Below are 12653 nucleotides of genomic sequence, written 5' to 3'. Positions count from 1 at the left end.
TAAAGTGATGTTAAGACTCCTCAGCTGAAAACAGTGGCAATTTATATTAATGACTTCTTTGATACTAATGGTTAATGCTAAGTTATGAGTCAAGAACTTAATTTTGTTGCTAAATATATTCCTGACAGTCTTTTAAAGGTAATACACTTTATTACAGTCACCCCATGGCCAAGAGGAAAATAATTGGGCTTGTAACCAGAGTGTTGCTGGTTTACATAAATAAATAAATAAATAATTTACACAATACACACCCAACAAGTTAACATACGCAGTGAATTCATTGTATAATTGTAACAATGTTATAATGTAATTTAAGCATGAGAAACGTGGATTTTATTGTCAAAGTACATGGTAAATGTCATATTCAAGTGTATTTGTTTTTAGTTGGAAATGCTCATTCACTGTTTTAACAATGTTTTACCTCTCTGCTCCACTAGATGGAGTACTTTTCTGCTCTGTGTTTTGTGCATTTAAATAAAGTTTATTTAAAAAAAACAATGGCCGACTGAATGACAGTAGCGTTGCGCCGCTTGTCAACAATCTCAACTGTTTTACAGCCGGTGTCCACAGTGTTTGCGTGAGACAGTGTCCCCGGAATGGACAGGTGATTTCATTTGAGTTTTTTCTGAAATAAGGAAGCAGCTGCCAAACCCAAAATGAGCGATGTTGTGGAAAAGACGCTGACAGCTCTGCCTAGCCTCTTGTCTTTGGATTCTCAGCCTGGAGCTGCAAAACTCTCCTCCACCTCCAAACTAGGGAACCTCATCAGAGGAATCACTGAGCTCACCTCCAAACATGTGAGTCTTTAAAACTGGAGCTCAGATGAAATAACAACAGTCACTTTGTCGAGGTGTTTTAGTGTTAGCTTGCCTGTGCTAATTCAAAATGTGTTTTCATCTACATCGTTGTAATGCACACCTAGTGTCCCATAAAATAGTGTAATGCGTTTTACACTGATTTACAGACGGCCATGAGTTTGTGATGTGTTACTGGCGCAGATATTTTAGTGAAATAGAGACTATTTTAAAAGCTAATGAGAAGCAGTGTTACAGGTTCAAGCAGCCAGAAAGATCTATGACTATGAATAAATGTTTTAAACGATATACAACGATGTCCAAAATGCATGTGGTTAAGCCTGGAGGAAAAGTAAACCATCAGACAATTTCCACAAATACATGAAAACAGCACAAGTAGGGTTTCAAACTAACTAACGCTGAATTTTAAAGCCCTCCTTACAAAAGCGTTTACGGTAAAAAAAAAGAAAAAAGAAAAAAGAAAAAGAGCCTGCTATCCAATGACTCAGGCTGATTTGTAAAGATATTAACATCCGGTTTTCAAAATAAAAACACTGAGCGCGCCTTCTCTCTGAGTGCACGTTTGAATGCACATCCTCATAGCAATGTTTTAGAGACCCAAATGACTGGACTTTAAAGAGAAATCTGAATGAAAAAGTTGTGTTTAGCACATTGATATCTACTAGTGTACAGTACAGTTTTAGAGAAATTTAGAGTTAAATGTCCCATATTTCGGCTTTTAATAGAAAAATGATCAAGAAAGACTGTTGTTTACTAACCTTGTGTAAAAGCAGACATGTGGTTTGATGCTTAACTCCTTTACAGAAAAAAACATTGACATCAAGTGTCTTAACCTTCCTGTTCATGCATGTGAGCTACAATGATGTTCACTGTTAATCACCTGATGGAATTGTTTAGAATTCCAGAATCTTCAAAGTCATCCCTGCTGGCTTAGAAACAAAACAGTGCAATATGCTGGTAGTCATAAATGTCCTAAACACAAACCTAGTCAGTCCTGGTCAGAACCTATAGATTTTTTTTTGTTTTTATTACATCTTAAAGTAGAGAATTTTAAGATTTACAAGTATGAATTTGGGACTTCCGTAAAAAAGTAAAAAAAAAAAAAAAAGTGTGTTGAACACAGTTTGTGTATAAAAAGAATAATAAAAAGAAATTAACAAGAGTAAACGGAAAGCTAAGTAAACATAAACATAAACATATGCTCTCTAATGTAAAATGTCAATATGTACAATATATACAGTAGAGATGTACACTATATACAGTATTGAATGGATGAGATGGTTGTAATTTGAACATAAGTTGGTTATTGCACAGATCATTTAGGAAATCGGATCCCAACACATATATCACACATTAAGGGAGGGAGGAGTTGTGAAGTCCGATGGCCACAGGTAGGAATGACTTCCTATGGTGCACTGAGGTACATTTTGGTGGAATCGTTCTTTGAGAACTCTTTGCGAGAACTCTCCTTTTACAGTTGCTCAAAGTCCAGTTATTGATCTCTGAAACCTAGGCTGTTAGGATTTTCATTATTTTTTCCATTCAAAAATGTGATTTCAAATGTGCACTCAGAGACGCTGCGCTCAGCGGTTTATTTTGAAAACCGGATATTAATGTCCTTAAAAATCAGCTTGACGCATTGGATCGCAGGCCTTTTACCGTAAAAGCTTTTGTAATCAGCGCGTTAAAATTCAGCGTCAGCTAGTTTGACCGCTGTGTCATATAACATGGAAGCTAACACTCACAACGTAAAGGCACAAATTAAATTAAAACATGGTTAATCATTTTATTTTATATTTAAAAAAGCATTGGTTTATACTATCCTGTGCGTCTCAGAAAATAGATACTAGTTAAATATGTTTGTATATAAATAGAGTGCACCCTAAAATCCTATACAATGGGACGTGTTCTTTTTGTTTGTCTAAGGTGGGTCACATGACATGGTTGTGCTTGGAAAAACAGTTTGTAGGACAAATATTTGTATCATATGACAGAAGCAACACATCTCCCGTATTCATACTTTTTATATACTTTAGTATTTTATATTCATATATTTTTTTATATCCTTTCATATTTCATAATAAAAGTATAGTGTAGTGGTGTTCCCTGTTTGTGTATGGTTAATCATATATTTTGATTTGGCGTCAGTGGAAGTTATTGAAGAGAATCCACGTCAACCCCATTGTTTACACTCAAACAGTGACTTGTTGATGGTCCCTCAGTAAAAGCCTTGTCATCTGTGAATGTCTGTGGAACATCCAGCCTACTTACTTAACTAACGTTAGTATCAGCTGGTTAGCTCTTACATGCTTCTTAAATGGATAACTTAGACCAACCCATAAAAACTTATTTTTCCCTGAAATATTTCATGCTCACCAGACTGCAGTTGGAAATATGTTCACTAGGTGGCAGTGTGTACCCTCTGACTTCAAAGAATATTCTACAATAGACTATGATTTGTTTACAGATGAGTTATAAATCTGACCAATGCCTCTTAGTTTGGTATATTCCAAACACAATTGTTTGATTTATAACAGCCTATTTAATTTAAATAACTATTTCAATTTTCAAATAACTGCCATCACATAATCTGTTGAAATGTATAAATCAAAACGTTGCATAAAGTTCCCTGTCACCTAAATAAATCGCATAACAAATGATAATACTTAAGTGTAAAAAAAAGTGCATCTACATTAAATTAAATCTAGATGGAGCACCGTGAAGGAAAACGTTTGACGTGGCTGAATTTTGTTTCTTCACCCAAACATAATCAAGTGCAGTAAAATCGCAGTGCAGTTATACCTGAGACTTTGTTTGTCGCAGTCTTAACTTGTGTTTTTCTCTTGTTCAGGAGGAAGAGAAGCTTATTCATCGTGAACTAGCGTCTATCAAAGAGCAGGTGTCGTCACCCAACACCTCCATGGTACAGTGCGCTTCTTCTCACTTGACAACAGTTTGATTGTTTAAATAAATCCACTGATGACTATTTATGTGTCTATGTGTTCTTCTCATGTCATATTCTGATTCAGAGGCAGATGAAGGAGCTAATGGTGCGAGCGATCTACTGTGAAAGTCTGGGCTATGAAGCTTCTTTCAGCTACATTCATGCCATCAAACTGGCTCAGCAAGGCACCGGTCTGGAGAAAAGAGTTGGTATGTTAATTTAAAGTAAAATGTAAATAAAAAAAGTTTACTATTTCCCATTGGTTCTGATTTACTCACAGTTAACGTGATCATACTTTACTTGTCATCATATCCAAATCAATAAAACTGCATCTTCATACACTGACAGTGACAACTAGTGTTCTGTTATTTTGCAGGTTACCTCGCTGTGTCACTATTTCTAAATGAAAATCATGAGTTGCTGCTTCTTCTTGTCAACACTGTATTGAAGGTGCATTTATTAGTTTTTTTTGTTGTCTTTTCCAGCATTTGTCATATTGAGTATAAATAAAATTAAAATACAATTTGTGTTCGCAGGATCTTCAGAGCACAAATCTTATTGAAGTGTGCATGGCTCTGACTGTTGTCAGCCAAATGTTCCCCAAAGATATGATTCCTGCCATCCTTCCTCTGGTGGAGGAAAAGCTTAATCACCCAAAGTATGAAGCGCTTGTTCATTTATTTACCTGTTTCCACAATTTGCATGAATGTTATTGTCTTCAATTGTCTCTCACACTGTGTTTTTAGAGAAATCATTCGGAGAAAAGCAGTCCTGGCACTGTACAAATTCTACCTAATAGCACCAAATCAAGTTCAGCACATCCACAATAAGTTTCGAAAAGCTCTGTGTGACAAGGATCCTGGTGTGATGACAGCTTCGCTACACATCTACTTACAAATGATCCAGGTGCATTGCTTTTCTTGAATCAGCTGATTCAGATATCTTGTATTTTACTTAATCTACTCTTGTTAAAACATTTTTTCTTTTGTTGTAGGAGAATGCAGAAGGTTATAAGGACTTAACAGCAAGTTTTGTCAGCATATTAAAGCAGGTGGTGGGTGGGAAGCTGCCCATAGATTTTAACTATCACAGTGTTCCGGCTCCATGGCTACAAATCCAGCTTATCAGAATACTGTCCTTACTTGGGAAAAATGACCAGAGGTTATTATTACTTCATGTGTTTGGGTAAACAGAATATCTGTGTTGTTGTGTCGGTAATTTGTTTTTCATGTGTCGGTTCTCTGTACACAGAACAAGTGAGATCATGTATGAAGTCCTCGACGAGTCTTTACGAAGAGCTGAGATGAATCATAACATCACCTATGGTATGTCACGTTCCTGATAAATGTGTTTGAAGGTTGAAATCACTCACACTGATCTCTGTTTTATTTCTAGCAATATTGTACGAATGTGTGAAATGTATTTACACAATTCATCCCAAATCGGATCTTTTGGAAAAAGCTGCAAAGTGCATTGGCAACTTTGTCCTGTCACCGAAGATAAATCTCAAATATCTAGGTATGTTTTTAAAAAAAGCAAACATTTAGTATTCATATTTTACCAATATTATAATTTAACTAACATTTCAATCGTATTCATTTGGCGTTGATTTAGGCTTGAAGGCGCTTACTTACGTGATCCAGCAGGATCCTAAACTGGCCCTGCAGCATCAGATGACCATCATCGAGTGTCTGGATCATCCTGACCTCATCATCAAGCGTGAGGTGAGGCAGATTCTGGTGTGGTGTAGACTTGGGCGTCCTAGGCTTTGTAGGTTCACATGAGTGTTTTTCTGTGTTCTCTGTTCTCTTGTAGACGCTGGAGTTGCTGTTTCGGATCACGAACACCCAGAATGTTGTGGTCATTGTCGAGAAGATGCTGGAGTTTCTGCGCATGAGTACAGATGACTACACGACCATTGACCTGGTGGGGAAGGTGGCAGAACTGGCAGAGAAATATCCTTCTGAGTGAGATGCTCATTGTCAAATTGATGGCCAATCAGCACCAGGGGAAACTGGAAACATCTTACGAACATAACCCATTGTCGTAGAGTTATTATGATCTAAATGTTGAGAGCTGATCACAAACATTATTACATTGTAATGCCATCCACTACGTCTTATACATAGTGTGTGTCGGGACATTAATGTTGATAATGTGGTATAACTTCATTCTGATGTTCAAGTGGTCAGTTCTCTGCAGCCTACAATTCCAGATTTAAACACATTTCATTTAAAAGTCTGTGAATTCAAATGGACTTTCTTGTGACACAGATTTAGATGAAGAAAAAGTAAAAATAAATCTAGTAGTAAGCAAGGTTTGCAACTTAGTTTAGAGAAAAGAAGGTTCTTAAAGACAGTTATGACTGGAGTTTCGATATGCTGTACGATATGCTGTTTAATTTTTTTTGTCTTTCCATTAGTTGTGTTTGTTTTTCCTACAAAAATTATACATATGCACCTGATAACGAATGGTTCATTGAGACCATGAACACGGTGTTTTCATTGAGTGGAGACACGATGCAGCCTGACATCCCAAACAGTTTCCTTAAGCTGCTGTCAGAGGGTGAGATAACTGCTGCTGCGTCGGCGGTGCCTCTGTGTTGTGATATTTAATTTCAGCAATTTGATACCACTGTTGATTAGATTTTAATGCCCGGCTTCTCTCTTGAATGGTCCAGGATTTGAAAGTGTGGAGGAGGACAGGAAGCTGAGGCTGTTCGCTGTGGATTCATATGTTACTCTGCTGAAAGGAGAGACTGGAAAGCTGCCACAGTTCTTCCTCCAAGTCATTAGTTGGGTGAGTGCTTATTTTTATAAGGTGTCCTATAAGCACCTTGTATCATTTTTTTTACAATAAGAAGCAAAAAAGGAAATGGAATGAAGTACTTGATTTAGTATACGCTTATAATTATTTGCAATATCAGGATACCAAAAGAAAGCACAGTTACAGAAGGTCAAAACAAGCCCAATGAAGAACAATATCACTAAAGGCATTTACCTACATTCTCATATCGATCATTTAGTAGTTTAGAGACCCGCTTCAGAACATACGCGTATAAAACTTGATTTTACTGCACAATGTAAGTCTTCTTATTTGCCTGATTACTACACTGCCTTGCTCAGGTCCTCGGTGAATATTCTCATCTGAGTGAAGAACTGAAACCGGCCACAGTCCTCGAGCTGCTGCAGAAGCTGTTGGACAGAAAGCAAACCAGCAGTGAAACCAAGAGCTGGGCCCTGATGGCAATGACCAAGCTCTGTGAGGGCAGAGCCGGTGTTTCTGTCGCTCAGCAGGTTTCTGAAACGTACATCAGCTCAATGGACACAGTGCTGAGACAGAGGGCTCAGGAGCTGCAGCATCTCAGCCAAGACTCTGAACTACGAGCCAGAGTGCTACCTCGAGACGCTGACCTGGAACCTCTAGAGGTAAAATACACGAGCGAGATGAAAAACATTGAATTTAATTTTAAATGTCCACTGATGTCAAAACCTTTACAAAACCGTTGAATTGTTTAACTCTTGTAACCGCAGCAGATGATGTCACTTTGTAGTCCGCGCTCTCTGGTAGAGTAAACGCTCATTACATGGTGGTTTGAGTAGGCCTGCATGTGCTTGTCCTTCATGACTCACAGTAGATTAGATTAATGGCAATGGTGGCCAAAATAAAAGTGATTGTGAGTGAAGTTATTATCAGGGCAGCTGTTGAAGCTTGCCCAGAGTATTCTGAATGGTTGAATTTACCATAGAACTGCATTTAGTGTCAGTGAACCTTGTGAAGAGTTTGAATACATTTCAAAATACATATTCATGATGTGTTGCAATCTTCCATCTTTAGTGGCAAGACGGTGACAAGGGATAATGGAATGTTGTTTTCACAAGTACACACGTATAACATCTGTAGTCCTGCAAAACATTTCCAATTACTCTCTTTCCCACAATAAGGGAGAATTTCTCACGTGTGGTTGTTATGATGTTGGTTTCCAGGTGGATTCCTCTCTTTCATTTTTGGACGGATTTGTGTCGGAGGCGTTGGCAGCTGGCGCTGCTCCATATAAGCCTCCCCATCAACGGCAGGAGGAACTTTCTCAGGCAAAAGGTACAATCGGTTTAGACGGGTATATGAGGCACCATGTGCACTGCCTTGTTTTGAAATGTTCTGATTGAGTGGTCTGCTTCAGTGTTGAGCCTGGAGCCATACGGCCTGTCCCTGCCCATCAGCATGTCCTCCTGCAGCATTGCCGACAGACAGTCTCCTACGCTGTTGTCCATGAGCTCCGGTTTGTCAGGAGACAGTACTGACCTCTCCCACAAAGGAGGGTATGTGGACACATTGTGCAAACCTCTGGCCAAGTAGTGCACCTGTTAATTGTTTTTGAGCTCACTGGTCATTCTCCATCTTTGCTTCAGCTCTACGACGCTGAAGTTCGAGGGAGTCAAGCGGGTGTGGGGGAAGGAGGGATATCTGGCACAGAAGGAATCTGTGGAGGAAGCCGTCCAGGTGGAGGCTCCCAGTCCTCTCCGGTCAACCAGTCAGCAGGCAGAGGTTGTTGGCTCGCACAGCCAGACTCCAACTCTGACACCAACACCTGAGCCTGAACAAGAGAAACAGCAGCTGGCTTCTTCTCTATTTTTTGGCATCAGTTCACAAAGCTCTGTGTGTCTGGTGAGCTTCCAAATTATTTTGTATGGATTTACTGTATCTGTTTGCAGTAGAGCTGCACAATATAGAGAAAACACACTGTCCATTACATGAGTTTGTGACACTAACATGACATTTCAGCCCTCAGATGTTTATCAGACAAAAATACATACACACATTCAGATTTGATTTTCTCTGAGGACTGAAACATGTATAAGTTCATGTGGTGTGGAATTCTTGAATATTAAGTTAACGTATGTTATGTATCCAACCTCCTTTTCTGGCAGGTGTGATGTGACATTGATGAATTAGTGCGATTAAGAGTGTCCAAAATGTAAACGACCAGAGGACAGATTTAGGTTGCAACTAATGACTATTTTTCCTTGAACAGATGGGAAAATCTGGGCCGACACCTCAGCGATTCAGAAGAAAAGCAAAAGGTCAGAGCTCATCCTCCGGTGCCACTGAGCAAATGTCCAACTCTGTTGTCTTTACTTCGACCACTGTAGACAACCTGTTGTGTAACAATCCACCGGACTCAACCATCACCTCAGAGGTGGACGTGTCCTCATCCAAACACACGTCCGAACTCCCTCAGGGCCTCACTGCTGCTAACGGCACCTGTGACATAGAAGCTGAGTTAACCGACAGTGACTTAAAGGGAAGTAGCCCCCCCCTCAGTGGAGATAATGGTTTGGAAAATGCCGATCCTGATCCACATGAAAACCTAGACAAACCTCAAGGCGTATGTCTCAGTTCTCACCTGCCAGCTGAGCTTTCTGGACTCTGCCGTTCAGAAATCACACCCCTGTGCACCCTTCAAAATCTGGATCTCTCAGCCTGTCATGTACACAGAGAAGATACCATAGTGTTAGTCGTTTTCATTACCAACTCCTCTGACTCGGCCGTTCAACACATACGGCTAGATCTTGACTCCGAACTACTAGAGGTAATGTACTCTGCTTAAATGACCAACGTTGGCTCATGCTGTCCTTCAGTCTGGCATATTAAAGCAAGCTCTTATTTTTAGGTGTCCTGTGTGTCTGAAAGTCCAGCGAAGGATGTGAGAAGTGTCGCAGTGTACCTGTATTCTCTGACCGTGAGGAGGCCTGCTGTTCATGTTGAATTAGCAGGGACAGTATCTTACCAGGTGCCTGTTGGAACGCCTCAGACTGCGCAGTTCTCATACAAACTCCCCCTCACTGCATTCATCAGGTGACAAAGTCTGCCTTTGTTTAGATGTTGAATGTGCACAGACCTGCATGAGTGGCTGACTGTAATTTCACATTTGCTTGCAGGCCGTTGACGGTGTCCACAGAGGAGTATGGAACAATGTGGCTGGCCTTCTCTCATGATACGAAGCAGAATCTGACTCTGATAAATGATGGTCAAGAACCTCTGGTCGCCACTCTCAATGTGTTGAGGAAGAAACTTCAGCTTCATGTCGTGGAAGTTATAGGTAAACAGACATTTATTTGCTGTGCTCTGGTGCTTGCCTCAACATGTTCAGCATTAGTATACTGTGATTAATTCATTGTGATAACTATAGTAGTTAGAAGGCTTCACCTTAGTTCAGTCACCACCTTAGTAGTTTTAAACACAGGTTCATTTGAACTTGAAGTCATTCATCATTATCCTGCGACCTGAGGAGTTCATTATCATTTTTATTTCATTTCTGCACTACATAACTAGTAATGGCAGTATTAGATATTCATGTGAAGGAAGTTGCCAAAGCTATGTTTTTCATAAAAAAGGTTATTATAGTCTTACAGAACAGGAATGAGACACAAAATGAATGGTGAGCTAGTGGATGATAAACAACAGCCAAAGGAATTTTACACCACAGATTTTAATCAGTGTAATACAATTGTTGTTAACCCATTTTAAGCGTAAAGGTATGTAACAGATACAAGGGTAAGAAGACAATTACTGTTAATAACAAAACTATTTTAGTTCAGGATGTAAGCCTAAAGCTGTAGTGAATAAGTTTGCATTATTTTGCGTCGCACATAGATATTTATGTGACGTTATTCTCTTGCTGTGTCTTCTATCTGAAAACGGGGTCTGTCAAGCAATACTATCAGACCTGACTGAGGGAGCGTTTGTGTGTCTACAGCGGCAGACGAGGCCAAGAAGCATTTATCCAGTCAAACATCTGTTTTTTTTTTGTTATTTACTTTTTAAACATTTCTCACGCCCACTTGTTTGTGTTTTCAGTCTCCAACCTGTTTGCAGCTGTCTCGCATTACTAGCTCTATGTTACTGTTGCCTCCGTCTGTCTTGACATAAAACAAATCACTTCCTGTGTGCAGCCTTGGAATGTAACTGGGCGACACAAGATCGAAAACACTGCTTCACTGAGAATCACAGAGAGTTGTGTGAACTCATTTGATAATATATTTTGTTTTATAAACAAATGAACAAGTATAAATACCTAAACAACTAACCAAAAAAAAAATATAGAAGGTAAAATAGACACAAAAAGGCATCATATTACATTAAGATGTGCTCTTACTCATGGATTATTGCTGCTCTAGAAGTTACTACTATGGATTGTAACCGTTATCGTTTTGCCCTCAGGCGTGGAAGGAATTTTAGCTTGCAAGCTCCTGCAGGATCAGCCTTGTCTGATGCATTTTCGCGTGCACGAGGGTGCACTGGCTGTGTGGCTGCGCTCTCCAGTCCCCGACCTGCCCGACTGCCTCATCTACCACTGCCAGCGAGCTTTACAGGAGCACTGAGCTACGGCTGCACCACTGCAGTGACACCAGTGAGCAACCAGACCCTGAACCACTGAAGAGGAAGTCACACAGAGCTGGAGAGCAAGGACACAAAGGGAAACAGTTGATGTTCGACATTATCATCCCACATCTCTTTCCTCTTCCACTATTAGCTACGCAGCAGGATTTGATTGTCCATCAGTCAGTGGTTTTATTGATAGTCTAATGAACATATCACAGAATCACAACAGTTTTAATCATGGCAGGTCATAATCTCAGCGGGGAAAGAGTTTCATTAACCGTGATAGTAAAACAGTGTTTGTTGTTTCCCAAGAAACACTAATGTCTTTGGATGATGACAGGGCTCCAGAATAACTTGAAACCTTTCATGCCGACAATATTGTTGACTGACATACAGTAAAGACCGAGCATGTAAATGTAAGTATAAAGGATGAAATCATGACATGTCATTAGTGCCTTCGGTATAAATGCTACACAATAAGAGAAATACCATGAAATACCATTAAAAACCACTTGGTTTTTAATGAGAAAAAGGGCATATAGGGTCAATTTTACATTCGGTACTGTTACTGCTGACTAAACCTTTCTTTTTCTTTCTTGTTCTTGTCGAGCAATCCTGTTTAAAATACACTGACACTAAAACTGGATTTATTAGGTTTTAGGAGTAGGAATATCTTGTATTGTACAAATATAGGATAATTTGAAGCAATACACCACCAGTGGCCCTGTGAGGGACTGAATGAATGAACGGACACCATCAGTAATGCAGTTTTGTTTTTAAGGGGATGCTGTTTGCCTCCTTGTTTGTCTTAAAGATGGTGATGACATTAATCCCCAGCTGTAGCCGCTTCACTCATTCATATTTCTTCTTAAACACTGTTCTGAGGATGTCGCTCTATACGATGTCCATATCCTCCATTCATCACTGAGGTGTTTTGTCGATGCTGTCCTCAATTGTGATCGTCTATGCACTCGTGTTTCTAGTTTGTTTCAGTTGTCAGTGAGAGTTGTTTTTATTGTTGTTATCCTTATTATTATTGTTATATTTTTCTATCAATGCAGTATTGCAAACATATTTATCAGATTTATATTCTTACAGAAAATATTTTATATAAATTGATTTGAAAGAAATCGCTGTGCTTCACATACTGTTTTGACTGCGCTGCACCAGTTTTCAGTTTGGATAACATGTCTCATCCTGTTCTATTTCATTTATCCCAAAGGGAAAGTTTACCGTCACCTTTTTTTTTGCGTCTGAAATGCTACTTTAACTGAAGGCCTTATGTTTTAATGCTAATATGGCATGTTTGATTTGTGCCTGTGGTACAGAAAGAAATGGAATTGTTTCTTTGAGTGCCTGACGCTACATTCTAGTAAGCTTTCAATAAACTCAACACATGCAATTCAACTTGATTTTGAGTCGGTGTGTGTGTGTGTGTCCCATACAGTCTGTAAAGTAGTGGACTTTATGGCAAAGAGGTGTCTTTCCTGTCATACTGGTTTTAGTGTTTG

General features: G+C 39.4%; 1 protein-coding gene across 1 annotated transcript; it reads left to right on the top strand.

Moving 5' to 3' along the window:
- The first annotated feature begins 505 nt into the window (after window positions 1–505).
- Window positions 506–12549, top strand: ap4e1 (adaptor related protein complex 4 subunit epsilon 1). The gene is made up of 21 exons (XM_044037092.1): window positions 506–797; window positions 3667–3738; window positions 3845–3968; window positions 4136–4209; window positions 4296–4417; window positions 4506–4665; window positions 4754–4920; window positions 5011–5084; window positions 5155–5277; window positions 5374–5483; window positions 5575–5714; window positions 6212–6324; window positions 6440–6558; window positions 6885–7187; window positions 7746–7857; window positions 7940–8078; window positions 8169–8424; window positions 8792–9349; window positions 9431–9615; window positions 9699–9859; window positions 10981–12549. Exons 1-21 carry the CDS (start codon window positions 657–659, stop codon window positions 11139–11141), a joined length of 3414 nt encoding a protein of 1137 aa, XP_043893027.1. The 5' UTR covers window positions 506–656; the 3' UTR covers window positions 11142–12549.
- Window positions 12550–12653: the final 104 nt, after the last annotated feature.

Source organism: Solea senegalensis, linkage group LG10 (assembly GCF_019176455.1).
Source record: "Solea senegalensis isolate Sse05_10M linkage group LG10, IFAPA_SoseM_1, whole genome shotgun sequence".
NCBI classification, from domain to species: Eukaryota; Metazoa; Chordata; class Actinopteri; order Pleuronectiformes; family Soleidae; genus Solea; species Solea senegalensis.
This window is presented reverse-complemented; position numbering and strand designations above follow the sequence as displayed.